The sequence below is a fragment of the Suncus etruscus genome, chromosome 1, assembly GCF_024139225.1.
Source record: "Suncus etruscus isolate mSunEtr1 chromosome 1, mSunEtr1.pri.cur, whole genome shotgun sequence".
NCBI classification, from domain to species: domain Eukaryota; kingdom Metazoa; phylum Chordata; class Mammalia; order Eulipotyphla; family Soricidae; genus Suncus; species Suncus etruscus.
Genome location: NC_064848.1, coordinates 116,801,371 through 116,815,460, shown reverse-complemented (window position 1 = coordinate 116,815,460; position 14,090 = coordinate 116,801,371). Strand labels below are relative to the sequence as shown.

Below are 14,090 nucleotides of genomic sequence, written 5' to 3'. Positions count from 1 at the left end.
CCCCCGAGCCTGCCAGGAGCAATTTCTGAGCCTGGAGCCAGGAGTAACCCCTGAGCCCTGCCGGGTGTGACCCAAAAACAAAAAAAAAAATTTTCCCCCTAATATCCTACTAAAAGTGTTTCTGTAAAACAAGGAAAAAGAGTTGCAATTGAAATATTTAAAACTTAATTTAATCATAAACTTTCTGAATTACGGTTATTCTGTAGACAGTGTAGAGTGTGACATTTAATTTAGTACATTGGATCTCATCTAAATGGGAGAAATTTCGGTCAGTATTTTTATTTTCAAAAATATATGCAAAACAGGGCCGGAGAGATAGCATGGAGGTAAGGCATTTACCTTTCATGCAGAAGGTCATCGGTTTAAATCCCGGCGTCCCATATGGTCCCCCGTGCATGCCAGGAGCAATTTCTGAGCACGGAGCCAGGAAAAACCCCTGAGCACTGCCGGGTGTGACCCAAAAACCACACACAAAAAAAAAAAATATATATATATATGCAAAACAATGAATATTTTGAACTACTTTTTCATAATAATATTTTTAAACTTTATTGGTTGGTTGATTGATTGATTTTTGGGCCACACCCAGTGATGCTCAAGAGCCACTCATGGCTCTGTAATCAGAAATCGCCCTTGGCAGGCTAGGGGACCACAGTGGATTTCTGGAATCAACCAGGTCCCTCCCAGCTTGGCTGCATGTAAGGCAAATGCCCCACCACTGTGCTATTCCTATGGCCCCCATAATAATGATATTTTGAGGACTTTGATATACCCTTTTCTACCTTAATAGAATTTTTCACACATTAAGTCTGACACATAGTTGTGGAGAGCAGATAGAATTGCATTGATTTACATTTCTCTTTACCAGTGAGTGCTGGAAGGCATACAACTGGATTATTATTTTATTATTATTGTTGTTGTTGTTGTTGTTGTTGTTTTGGGGACCACAATCAACTATTCTCAGGGCTTATTCTGGCTCTGTGCTCAGGAATGACTCCCTGCAGGGCTTTTGGTGATTATATGGGGTACTAGGAATCAAATCCGGATTGTCTGAGTTTGAATCAGGAGCCTTTTCTACCTATATCTCTATCCCCCTCCACCCCCTCTACCCTCACTTTTTTTTTTTTTTTGGTCCAAATGGACTAACTCTCTCAGTTACTATCTGTGTTCATGAATGCAAAAAGAATAGAATAGATGTTTTCATTAAACTGGTAGGAATGTAGTAACTTTTCTTCCAAGGATTGTCACATTACCATTAATCGTAAAGTTAAGCTATCTGGCCATACAAGGGAGGATCAACTTTCCTGAAAGTACTCTCATTTTTCATGCCTTTGCTAAGAGATATGATGCTCTATAATTACAAAAGAAATCTTGCCTGTTTGGTTTGACTTTTCATCTTCTTATTGATACCCCTAGACCTCCTAAAAATTACCAACCTGAGAATCAAGTTTGTGAAACTGCATACTTTGGGAGACAATCTTTTGGATTCCAGAATGGAAATCAGAGAGAAGTACTATTATGCTGTTTATGATATGGTTGTGCGAGGAAATTGCTTCTGCTACGGCCATGCTAGTGAATGTGCCCCTGTGCATGGATTTGATGAAGAAGTTGAAGGAATGGTAAGCAAACACTTCATGTGGCTTTCTTCTTTATATGGAGATTTTGAAAGGCAAAGTGAAGCTACTGTTACTACAAACCTTTCATGTTTTCTTGGAGTTATTTTTCTAGATTTACATTTAGACCTCTGCCACCATGTTGGTGGTTGAATGTTGCTATTATTTAGGCTAAATTCCTTGAGTGATGATGTCAAGAGAGCTTATTTCCTAGAAACAAAATTAGGTTTCAGGTATTTCTGCTGTTCCCAGTTGCAGGGCTGCCTCTGAAGTAGATATGTTAGTCAACAGGGATTAAAAATTTGTCTAAATAACAATCACATCTTTCTTTACATTAGGGAAGATTAAAAACCACTAGCATTCCAGTCTTTATGCTAGAAAGCATAAATTGATCCTAGTCCAAAAAAACTGGAAATTTGAACCTAGACCTCTAAGGCCTTAGAGGCTATCATTTAAGAATCAAATGGGACTTTTTCTTTACCATCTTCTAGTTGTATTCTCTTTCCACTGTTATAAATGCTTTCAAATTAGGTTACTTATAAAAGTTTGAGATTTGGGTGATTTGCTGAAAGGATAAAACTATAATTTAATGCTTTATAGGAAAAAATCAAGGAATACGATGCCAAAGGACTCTGATAAACTGCAGATAGGCATTCAATCTAGCTCTCCCAACTCAGAAATACCTTTCCACTAAACTGCAGGGCTTTTTTCCTTCCTTCCTTCCTTCCTTCCTTCCTTCCTTCCTTCCTTCCTTCCTTCCTTCCTTCCTTCCTTCCTTCCTTCCTTCCTTCCTTCCTTCCTTCCTTCCTTCCTTCCCCCCCTCTTTCTGTTTTCTTTTGGTTTTTGAACTACACCCAGTGCTGATCAGGGAATCATTCCTGAGCAAAGTTGGGGACCATGTTGGATGCCTCAAATTGAACCCAGGCTGGCCATGTGCAAGACCAACAATGTTTGGCCTGCTCTGCTATTTGGCCCAAGAACCCCTTTCTTTTTTTTTTTTTTTTGTTTTGTATTTTTGGGTCACACCTGATGATGCTCAGGGGTTACTCCTGGCCATGTGCTCAGAATTCGCTCCTGGCTTGGGGGGACCATATGGGACACAGGGAGATCGAACTGCAGTCTGTCCTAGGCTAGCGCTTGCAAGGCAGATGCCTTACCTCTAGCACCACCGCTCTGGTCCCAAGAACCCCTTTCTTAATGGAGGGTGTGCCTTGCTTACTAGCTCCTTGACTTTCTAAAGATGCTTATACTCATTTTAAAAAAAAACAACACCCACTGGATTAAGTGGTGTTCAACCTTTCCTTTACTTCAGTGAGAATGTTTATTGTAGGCTGGGAGATGTGGTTTAGTGTAAAGCACATGCCTAGCATGCATGAGACTTGGGTTTGATCTCCAGAGACTTGGGTTTGATCTCCAACATGTGGCAAACAAAAAAGCTTTTGTGCTGGGGAAATGACTTAAAAGGCTGAACAGCATGCTTTGCATGTGGAAACCAGAGTTTTGTTCGCAGGCATGACATTGTCCCCCAAGCACCACTAGTTGTAAGCCTTTCCCCACCGAAAAAAAGAACATTGCATGGATAAAGTTGAATTTTTCACAGTGCCTAAAGGAGAGGGTGTGTCCTTCAAATACAGTTATTCATCCTTCAGAGAAGGCACAATGTTTACTTTGCAGTGTAATGAATCTAATGTGTAGTTAATGTCAAGTTGTCATGTTATCATTACTCATCTCACGGTATGTTGTGCTGTTTATTCAGACACTAAAGAGTCCTATGGTATGTGCTATGAAACTACTTTTCAGTCTAAATAAAAACACTTTGTAATGAGAGAATTTTAATCTTGTGCTAACTGCACTCTTGTCAAGGTGGGTTCTGGGTGACCTGCCTGTCTTATTCCTGAAATATATTCTTCAGAAACGAGGTGATGGTGAGGTGCTCTAAACCTGTATGTTTAGGACACTGAAAGAATGTTTTTGTCATATCCATGCCTCCCCTGCCTTAAGTAAGCATTGTCAGGATAAGATTCAAATAGTTCACCATACACTTTTCATACTATAATAAAATTATCTTTGGGGGCTTGAGGGGGAAAACTGTAATCAAAATTAAGTCATGCAAACAAAATCCTTTATTTTATGTGATATGATATGGTGATAAAATTTACAGAAATGAAAGCTGGTTCTTAGGTGGTGCCTCTAGCTTTGGTTTTGTGCCATTTTGCTGATTTTTCTATTGTACTTTTTTTTTTTTAAACTCTGAAATAAGTCTTTCATTATTTTTCTACGACTAATTTTATTCAGCTGGCTTCTCTTAGAGGCTGCTACAATTCGACAGTTATTGCTACTTTGTTATGTAATTAAAAACTGTGCTTTGAGGCCAGTAGTTTTAACTATCCAGTCAGTAAAACTCACTAGGGGGAGGAGGAACAAGGTAAAAATAAACAAAGACAGGCCCAGTCACTGTATTAAATAGGAGATAAGTATGAAAGAGCTTGCATTTTCCATGAATTGTGAGGAAGGTTTGGTCATGAGTTTAATCTGTCTGAATTTGCTCTTTCCTGTTTTTATAACTTTCAAGGTCCATGGACATTGCATGTGCAGGCATAATACCAAGGGCTTGAACTGTGAACAGTGCATGGACTTTTATCATGATTTACCCTGGAGACCTGCTGAAGGTCGAAACAGCAATGCCTGCAAAAGTAAGTCTCAGTCAGAAAGACAATTTGAATCCATTTGGATTCTAGTAACCTTTTTCTGGTTAGAGGAGCCATAATAGGAAACAGCTTGAGGCTACAGAGCTCAAAGGCCAGTGTGTATGCTGGATGCTCACTGTTTGATTCCTAGCTCCACAAGGCTCCTCAGCAGTGGCAGGAGTTCTGTGTAGGAAGGAGCCTCTGCGACTTGTTGGGCATGGCCCAAAGACCAAAATCAAGAGCATACTTTTGCAAAACAGCAGTTTCTACCCATTTCCATTTTTATTTGGGACATGCCGAAGAAAACAACATCCTTCACTTATTTGCTTACTTGTATTTACTTTAATTGAGCTTCATGTATAAGTTAAGCAGATTTAGTAGAAGACTCAGATGATATCACATTGCACCTATTTTTAAGGCATGATGATGCAGAAAGAGCTATGGTGCAGCAGAACATTAAGGCCTGAAGATCTAAAATAGTTTTTAATCTTGTTTCCATGTCAGCTCAGCTGCAGCCTCTGGCTTACTTCCATCCATCCTAGTGGGATTCTCCAGGCAGAGGTGTAGGTAGAAATACCACCTTCACTTCCACCATGCGTGATTCCATACACACTTCCATATGTGATTCTGAAACATAATCCTCCCCTCAAGGAGTAGATTTACTCTGTCCTTTCTGAGAATGACTATTCTAGAAGTTCAGAGGTCAGCCACGGCAGGTGTGATTCAAGTTTTGCTAGTACAACCCAGCTGGCCCTGATGAATAGTTAAGAGTTGCTTGAGGTAAAGAGGGGAGGAAACTGGAATGTAATCCAGTGGGAGAGCACATATCCTGTCTGAGGTTTTGAGTTTTATCTAAAGGAGAGAAAGACAGAGAAGTGGATTGTTGAGAAGAAGTGGAGATGTATGAGGAAGGGAAGTACGAGTTCAGATAAGGAGAATCTAGTGAAGCACAAGGGCCCCCAAGGACATTCTTGCAACCACTGAAAATCTAGACTGGAAGTTTTTTTCATAAAACTAATGTATCAAGGATGATGTTTTACCAGGAATTGAGTCTACATTGGTAGTTTCTGCAGAATGTTTGTTCCCTCATGGGGGCAGCAGACAAGATTATAGAGTACTATGAAGGTCAGGCTGAGCTAAATTTCCTTGCAAGAAGATAGAAGTGTTTGTCCTGGAAGAAGAGGATTAAAGCTGACTCCATCAATGTTTTTGAGAAAAGAAAGAATAGATTCAAACATGGGAGATGAATGGCAGTTCATCAGTTCTCACTGGACCCTTGACTTCAGTATTTGTGGAACGGATGGAAATCAGGCATTCTTGTCAGTTCCTCAAAGCAGGGAACCCCATTTCCCAGGTACAAAGGCCCAGCCAGTACTATACAAAAATGACCCTTTCTCCATTCCCTCCTTACTAAGGAGGACCAAAGGCTGCCTCCATTCACTGGTGGGATTCTGTCAGTAAGCTGCCAAGAGGAATTTCCCCCAAGGGTTTCAACTGTTTTTAGTCCGCTTTTCCAGAGGGCAGATTCTTACATTTCTTTCCGAAAGTTCATACTTTGAAGATTTCCAGCGTGCTTTCAGACTAAAACATGCTGATGTCATAAGTGAATGTGACCTTTTTCCCATGAGTGCCTTCTTGTTAATTGCCTTTTGGCCTGGACTTTGTCCTGAGTTTTCAGAAGGGCTTCCTCCACCCTTCCACCATAATCCTCTATTGATCAATAGATTTAAAAGACTTTTCTCACTATTGATCTTGTCACACAGAGTGTAACTGCAATGGACACTCCAGTTCATGCCACTTTGACATCGCAGTGTACTTAGCCACGGGAAATGTTAGTGGAGGCGTATGTGATGACTGTCAGCACAACACAATGGGACGCAACTGTGAGCAGTGCAAACCCTTTTATTATCAGCACCCACAAAGAGACATCCGGGACCCAAATCTCTGTGAACGTAAGTCTGTAGGGGAAAATATCTAGTGGTGGTGGAAATATCCAGGTTCCCTTTAAACCTGGTTTATCTAGAGGCTTCTGTCTTTTCAGAGCTCAGATAAGTGCATCAACATTAATATTTTATTGGCTACACAAAATGCTGGGTGTGGAGTTTACTTGGTAGTTGAGTCTCAGTTATATTTCTGAGGTTTGGAGGAATCATGCAAATACTCATGCCTTTACCATTGCCTTTTCTTCTTAGCATGTACCTGTGACCCAGCTGGTTCTCAGAATGAAGGAATTTGTGACAGTTACACTGATTTTTCTACTGGTCTCATTGCTGGCCAATGTCGCTGTAAATTATATGTGGAAGGAGAACAGTGTGAAGTTTGCAAAGAAGGCTTTTATGACTTAAGTGCTGACAATCCATATGGTTGTAAATGTAAGTGTGTTTGCTAAAAAGTAGGGATTCTCAATGTTGGTAATTTCCCTTTATTTTGTAATTCTGAATCACCCAGACTACAATTTTGGACTTAACTTGATTTGTTTTTTTACTTGTTTTGTCTTTAATAAGCGTGTGCTTGCAATCCTCTGGGAACAACTCCTGGTGGGAATCCTTGTGATTCGGAGACTGGCTATTGCTACTGTAAGCGTTTGGTGACAGGACAGCATTGTGATCAGTGTCTGGTAGGTCAAACCCTAACTACATGGGGCAGGTTGTTTGTGAATTTACATAATTTTACTAGAGAATGTTTTTCGTCATTTTATCAAAGTGAAAAGATATAAGTAGACAAATCATAGAAGAATATCTATGAATAATTTTATGAGGTTTTGACCAAAACAATTCGAATTGTAAATTAAAACCACAGTGACAATGTCATTATCACAGAAACATCGAATGAAAATAATTAAAAGTGGGAATACTTAGCATCAGGGAGCAGACAATGGGGAGCTAGTCCTCTTTTGCTGCTGACAGGAATGCAAAATAGTTGACTCTCTGAATGAAATATTTTGGAACTACGTAGCAGTGGCAGTAGCCTGTAGAAATGTGAATGCCCCTTGACCCAGTAATCTGCTCCTGGAAATTTGCCCTAATGACATAATCCAAAAAATGGACAAAGTTGTATTCATGAAAAGACCCATTGCATCTTTTGCTAATCATAGCAAAAAAAAAAAAAAGAAAAAAGCCCATCACCAACAACAACTTGGAAGCAGCAGAGGAATAATCATTAAATAAATTTTGAGGCTTAAAGGAAGTGTACTTGGTTACCATTGAAAATGGTAATAACATGAAAAAGGCTTGTGCTATTATACAGAAAATATATAGTATCTTGATATGTTGGGAAAATTTTAAAAAGCCTAAAATCTCTGTAGAGTAAATTTAGTTAGGAGATAAATTAAACATATTTTTGTATATTTTATAGTATTCTGGTGATTATATAAATATAGAGGAAGTAAATTTTGTTATATGACCAAGAAATACATGTATTTGTCTAACCATGATAGATTATCTGTTTATTTGTTTGTTTTGGGGCCACTCCTGATGGTTCACAGGAGTTATATCTGACTCTGCACTCTTGGGAGGGTTCCAGGGACCTTATGGGATTCTGGGGATCAAACCTGGTGAGTTGCAAGCAAGGCAAACACCCTACTAACTGAACTATTGCTTCAGCCCCTGATAGATTCTTTTTGTTTGTTTGTTTGTTTGTTTGTTTTTGGACCACACCTAGTGATGCTCAGGGGTTACCTACTCCTGACTATGCTCTCAGAAATCGCTCCTGGCTTGAGGGACCATATGGAACACCAGGGGATCGAACCGCAGTCCATCCTAGGCTAGTGTGTGCAAGGCAGACGCCTTACTGCTTGCACCACTCTTCCAGACCCCCTGATAGATTCTTAATGTTAGCTTCTGAAAGTTGGATTTCAATGAGTGAATCTTATTTTTATGTGCCCATTAGGAAATACGCATTTCTTAAAGTATAAAGAGAGCTTCTGCATAGTTTCTGTTCCCTTTCGTTTTATCCTCAAGACTTAATGATATCCTCATATTCTAGATGTAAAAATTGTTTTTGCTCTGTGCTCTTTCCACATAGATGAATTCATGAAGAAGCCTATGGCAGACTAACCTTAGGGAAATTTAATTACCTGCCCAATACTTGCCAAAACATCCATTGCTAGAATGAGACTAATGGAGAAAATTAGCATTTTTACTATTGCTTATATTAATTATTGGATTGGCAGGGAAACATCTCTGTGATGTGCATTGTATGATTATGTCTGACCCTCCTGACTCTAGTGACCTGCAGCTTGAGTATTTCAGAATACTCACACTCAATTATTTTGTTGGCTTTCTGCTTTCATGGTGAAAATGAATGTATGGTAGAGTAACCAAAACAGGCTCTAACTTGTTCCTGCTGAGTCTGTTGTGAAATTACAAGAACCTACCTTTAGCAGCTTAATCTTTTGTTCTGCAGCCAGAGCATTGGGGCTTAAGCAATGATTTGGATGGATGTCGACCTTGTGACTGTGACCTTGGGGGAGCCTTGAATAATAGGTAAGTGGAGCTTCTGCCCTGGAGACCTCTCTGAGTATAACTTCCCTTTCTTTTAAGACATGTATTCATTTACCTTTAGTTTTAAAGTCTAACAATCATGTTTACCTCTCATCTCAATGTTTTCAAAGATTTATTCATTCCAGGAATTAGTTTTGAAACTTTCCAGTATGTTTCTTGGACTGTATTATTATTTGTTTTTATATTGTTGCTCTAAACTATTTGTATAGCTAAGGAAATAGTACTAGGATTCGGATTAATATTCCTGTCTCAACACCACTTGAGTGTGACCCTGGTGGTTCCCAGTACGGCAGAGCCCTTGTAGCAACAAAGACTTGGACCCTAATATTCAACTGTCCAGTCCTGTTAGCTGAGAATCTCTGAGAGTGGCTCCCAAGATACCTGAGCATAATTTGAGGGAAAAAAACCCTCCTTAAAACATTTTTCTTCAGGGGGAAGCCATACCTGGTGATGCTCAGAGCTGGTTCTTCACTCAGGCATCATTCTTATTGCTGGTTGGGGATCATATGGGGTGCCAGGAATTGAATATGGGTCATCTACATTTAAGGCAAGCACCTTCTCTGTTGTGCTATCTCTCCAGGACTCTAAAAAAGGTATTTTAAAAACTATGGGAAACAATGCATGCCTACAATTTAAACATGCCCTATCACTTGCACCACTGCTCCAGCCCGACATAAATATTTCTTGAAGGGCTGATGTAGTGACAATGGATGGATTCCTTTAACTATGATTTGCTTGAAAAACTCTTTATACCTCCTTCAAATTTGAGAAATTCTCTGATACTTCTTAAGAGGTTTCCTTATAAATAACTTTTTTTTTTGGTTTTTGGGCCACATCTGGTAACGCTCAGGGGTTACTCCTGGCTATGAGCTCAGAAATCGAGTCTGGCTTGGGGGACCATATGGGACGTCGGGGGATTGAACCACGGTCTGTCCTAGGCTATCGCTGGCAAGGCAGACACCTTACCTCTAGCACCACCACGCCGGCCCCAGAGGTTTCCTTGTAAACAACGTTGCCTTTCTATTGCTTTTTGTATTTTTTATCATTGTTTTTGCCATTTTAATTATAATGTGTCTTGATATGCATCCTTTTGCTTCTGTTTTGTTTGGAACTCTTTGAACTTCCTGGATCCTAGTGTCTTACCCCCTTTCAATCATCTTGGGGAAGTTAATATTCTTCACATAAGTACTGTGCCCTTTTCTTTCTATTCTCTTGGAACTTACAATGTAATATTGTTCCTCCTGATGTTGTCCCATATTGCTTTTACATTACCTTCCTTGTTTTTAAGTCTTCTTTTTGCTGGTCTCCTTCACATCTTTGATTTAATTTCTGGGCTTCTTTCATTCTGCTGTTGAACCTCTGTCTTATATTTTTAAAATTCACTTATTGTATTTTTTAGTCTGTGATTTTTATTTAAACATGAAATTTTGCCTATGTCAAAGTTTCTTCAATTGAGCCCTTGACTTCAATGAGAATCATTCACATTGTCATTTTAAAGTCTTCTGGTAATTGAACAACTACTGTATTAGAACTTCTTTCCAGGCTGTTCTCTTAATCCATCACTGTGGCTAAGTGTTTCCATCTCCGGATAATGGATGGTGCTCCATGCGGGCTTGGGCAGGGGCTGTGTTAAAGTGGACCTGGGCAAAGACTGGATAATTTGCAGTCTCAGGTGTCTGATCTGGGCTCTGGTTCAGAATTCAAACAAGCCTGGTTGCTAGTGAGTGTTTGGCACCAGCAATAGCAAGGAGGCCAGCTTGACCTCAGAAAGATAGAGGATTCACAACCACTAAGTCCCAAGTATCTGGACCTACTGTGACTCTGAATTTAAATGGCCTGGGAATTGTCAAGTGATTATTATCAGAGTGTCCAGTGGCACTTGTGGGTCAAGTGACAAGCAAGAGATTAAGGTTGCTGGTACATGGTAGCCTCTAGATTCTTGTCATTTAGACCTGAGTGGTATTTGGAGAGACCCAGGCTGGGGCAGCTTTAAGAAGAGGCTGGGGCCTCAATCTTGGCTCCCTGGGCCTGGCAAAGAGCAGAACCTGAATGGCCATGTGCCAGCAAGGGCTCCCTTGTTAATAGGCTCTGATTTGGGAGGTCCAAGAATCGCTTTCTCTCTGTAGGGGTGCCGATTGCTTGCTGGTAGTCATGTGTGGACTGGCAGGAATTAGGTCTGTTTGCTTGCCAATATTAAGTCCTTTTGACAGTTGTCTCTCATCTCTTAGTTAGCTCAACTGTTTGCCAGTGGTGAGTGGAGCTCTCCTTATGAATTTGTCCTCAGGGTCTGTCATTATGGAAACTACGATCCAATATGGTTTCTAATAGTAAGATTATATGTGTCACCATAATGACACCTGCCAGGGACTGATCCCTGTTTATACCCTATGTCTGTTTGAAGAAAAGGATCATTGGATGGTGATGCCAAGAGTTTTGCATAACACCCCCTGTTCCTCAGGGTAAAGTTCTGCACATGAGAAATGCGTCCTCAATTGCAACTTGTTAACCCATAGTTATAAGGGAGGGGGGGGTTCTTGGTGAGAGTATATCTGTCTCCTAGTTTTCTGGATACTATCCAATTTCTCTTGCTGTGGAAGCTTTTGTTAGTCAGCTTTTTTTTTTTTTTTTTTTTTTTTAGTTTGTTTTTGTTTTTTCAGGCCACACCTGGTGGTGCTCAGGGCTTACTCTGGGTTCTGCACTCAGGGATGTCTCCTGGCGGGCTCAGGGGTCCATATGGGTGCCTGAATTTGAACCCAGGTTAGCAGCATTACATAGCAAGCACTCTATGGACTGCCCCCTATACTCATTAAGGTTCACTAGGGTGGATCTAAGTTTTGGTACAAATTTGTTGTGATCATGGAAAAACCAAATGCTAATTCTCCCTATTCTGCCATCTTCACCTGCCCACCTGGTTTCTTGGTGCTTTTTTAAATTTAACAATATTAAAAAAAAATTGGGGCCAGAGTGATAGCACAGTGGTAGGGCGTTTGCCTTGCATTCAGCTGACCCAGGATGAACCTCGGTTCGATTCCCTGGCTACCCATATGATCCCCTGAGCCAGGAGTGATTTCTGAGTGCATAGCCAGGAGTAACCTCTGAGCGTCACTGGGTGTAGCCCAAAGACAAACAAACAAACGAAAAAGAAACAATATAAAAAATTAAAACATGGTCCGTGTTTTTTTTTTTTTTTTTTTTTTTTTTGGTTTTTGGGCCACACCCGGTAACGCTCAGGGGTTACTCCTGGCTATGCGCTCAGAAGTCGCTCCTGGCTTGGGGGACCATATGGGACGCCGGGGGATCGAACCGCGGTCCGTCTCCTAGGCTAGCGCAGGTAAGGCAGGCACCTTACCTCCAGCGCCACCGCCCGGCCCCTGGTCCGTGTTTTTTACAGAATTAAATCAAGGTCATGAATGTAGGCATATACTTCTGAATCTTGCCCTCTTTAAATTTAGAAATCTTTTCACATATCAGCATGTTTATTTTAATAGCTTTTTGGTATCCTGCCTTGTGCAAATGCCATTATTTATATGTTTCCAGGATATTTTACACTTTAAAAATGTTACTGGGTGCTGGAATGATAGCACAGTGGGTAGGGCATTTGTCCTACTAAATACAAAACAAAACAATAAAAGTTATAATATATATCCTTGTAGATATATCTTCAGGAATGTTTGTACATACTTATAAGATTAGTTTCACCTTTTTTTTAGTGTATTGAGTAACTGTATTTTTATTTTTGTTTGTTTTACTTTAGGATCTTATCTGGCTGTGCACACACAGGGATTACTTCTGGTCATTTTTTAAAAATAATATCTTTATTTAGGGGCCAGAGAGATAGCACAGCAGTAGGGCATTTGCCTTGCAAGCAGACCCAGGACCAATGGTGGTTTGAATCACAGCATCCCATATGGTCCCCCGTGCCTGCCAGGAGCGATTTCTGAGCAGAGAGCCAAGAGTAACCCCTGACCACTGCCAGGTGTGGCCCCAAAACAAAACAAAAATCTTTATTTAAGCACCATGATACAAATATGTTTGTAGTTGGATTTCAGTCATAAAAAGAACACCTCCTTCACTAGTGCAACATTCCCACCACCAATGCCCCCATCTACATCCTCCCTACCCTCTGCCTCTATTCGAGACAAGCATTCTATTTCTTTCACTCACTACCATTGTCACAATAGTTTTTAGTGTCGTTATTTCTCTAACTGCACTCACAACTCTTTCTGGTAAGCTTCATATCATGAGCCAGTTCTTCCAACCCTTATCTAAGATTAATGGTTTGGGGCTGTACCTGATGGTGCTCAGGGTTTACTCTTGGCTCTGTGCTCAGGTATCATACCTGACAGGCTCAAGGGACCATGTGGGATGCCTGGAATTGAACCCAGGTCTGTCCAGAGTTAGCTGCATGTAAGGCAAACACCCTACCTGCTGTGCTATTGGTACAGCCCAACTAAATTTATCTTAACAGAGAATGTCAGATTGTTCTGTAGGTGGACTGTGATCGTTTATTTTTCTACAACTGGTTACTAAAGTACCTCTTTCTCCATCTCCAGCAGCAGTTAGTATCAACAAAAAATTTACTTTTACCATCTTAAAAGATAGAAAATTAACTCCTATTTTAAATTGTATGAAGAATCTTTTTCATTTTTTTTTACAACTTTAAGTCTGTTGATGGAAATAATACAACATTGATATTTTTTGCTTGAAGATGTTGGTATTCCTTGAGTTGAAGAAAATAAACTACTAAAAATGATCATAATACACATTTGGCATGCTATTAACTTTGTGGAAGTTTAGTTAACCACCCTAGAGTCAAAGAAAATTTTGGTCACTGTTTATTTCTGGATCAGATTCAGAACATCTGGTAAAGATAGTGTAAGTGACTGCTGAGAGGTGAGACAGCTGTTTTCTCGTGGCGCTCAGTCTTCCCGTATTCCCGGAAGGAACATGCTTCATGTGCTCAAAAATTTTACAAGATGATTTCCCAACACTGTAGTAAGCTGGCTAGGAAGGAATGAGATTTTAGGCAGCAAGAATGCTGTTTGGCTTTAGTATTTGGGTTTGTTCTAGTCCAGATTGTGCAGTACAGCATGTAACCTCCAACTTTCCAGAGTGAATTTCTGTTCTTAGAAAACCTCCAAAAGGGAAGAAGCAAGGATAATTCCATAAAAGTAATGAAAAAAGACAAAACTCTTGATCTGCTTTATGGACTCAATTTTCTGATTTCCTTTATGACTCCCAGAACACATGTTGAGCCCTTTAGTAATTGACTTCTCAATTCAAAACTG

The 14,090-nt window shown here is 40.1% G+C and overlaps 1 protein-coding gene across 1 annotated transcript in view; it reads left to right on the top strand.

Moving 5' to 3' along the window:
• The window catches only part of LAMB1 (laminin subunit beta 1), a 92,645-nt gene that overhangs the window by 20,187 nt on the left and 58,368 nt on the right, over window positions 1-14,090 (top strand). The window contains exons 7-12 of the mRNA XM_049783834.1: window positions 1,417-1,619; window positions 4,186-4,306; window positions 6,064-6,252; window positions 6,493-6,672; window positions 6,805-6,917; window positions 8,705-8,784. Coding sequence (XP_049639791.1) covers window positions 1,417-1,619; window positions 4,186-4,306; window positions 6,064-6,252; window positions 6,493-6,672; window positions 6,805-6,917; window positions 8,705-8,784 — 886 coding nt within the window. The remainder of the gene's footprint in view (window positions 1-1,416; window positions 1,620-4,185; window positions 4,307-6,063; window positions 6,253-6,492; window positions 6,673-6,804; window positions 6,918-8,704; window positions 8,785-14,090) is intronic.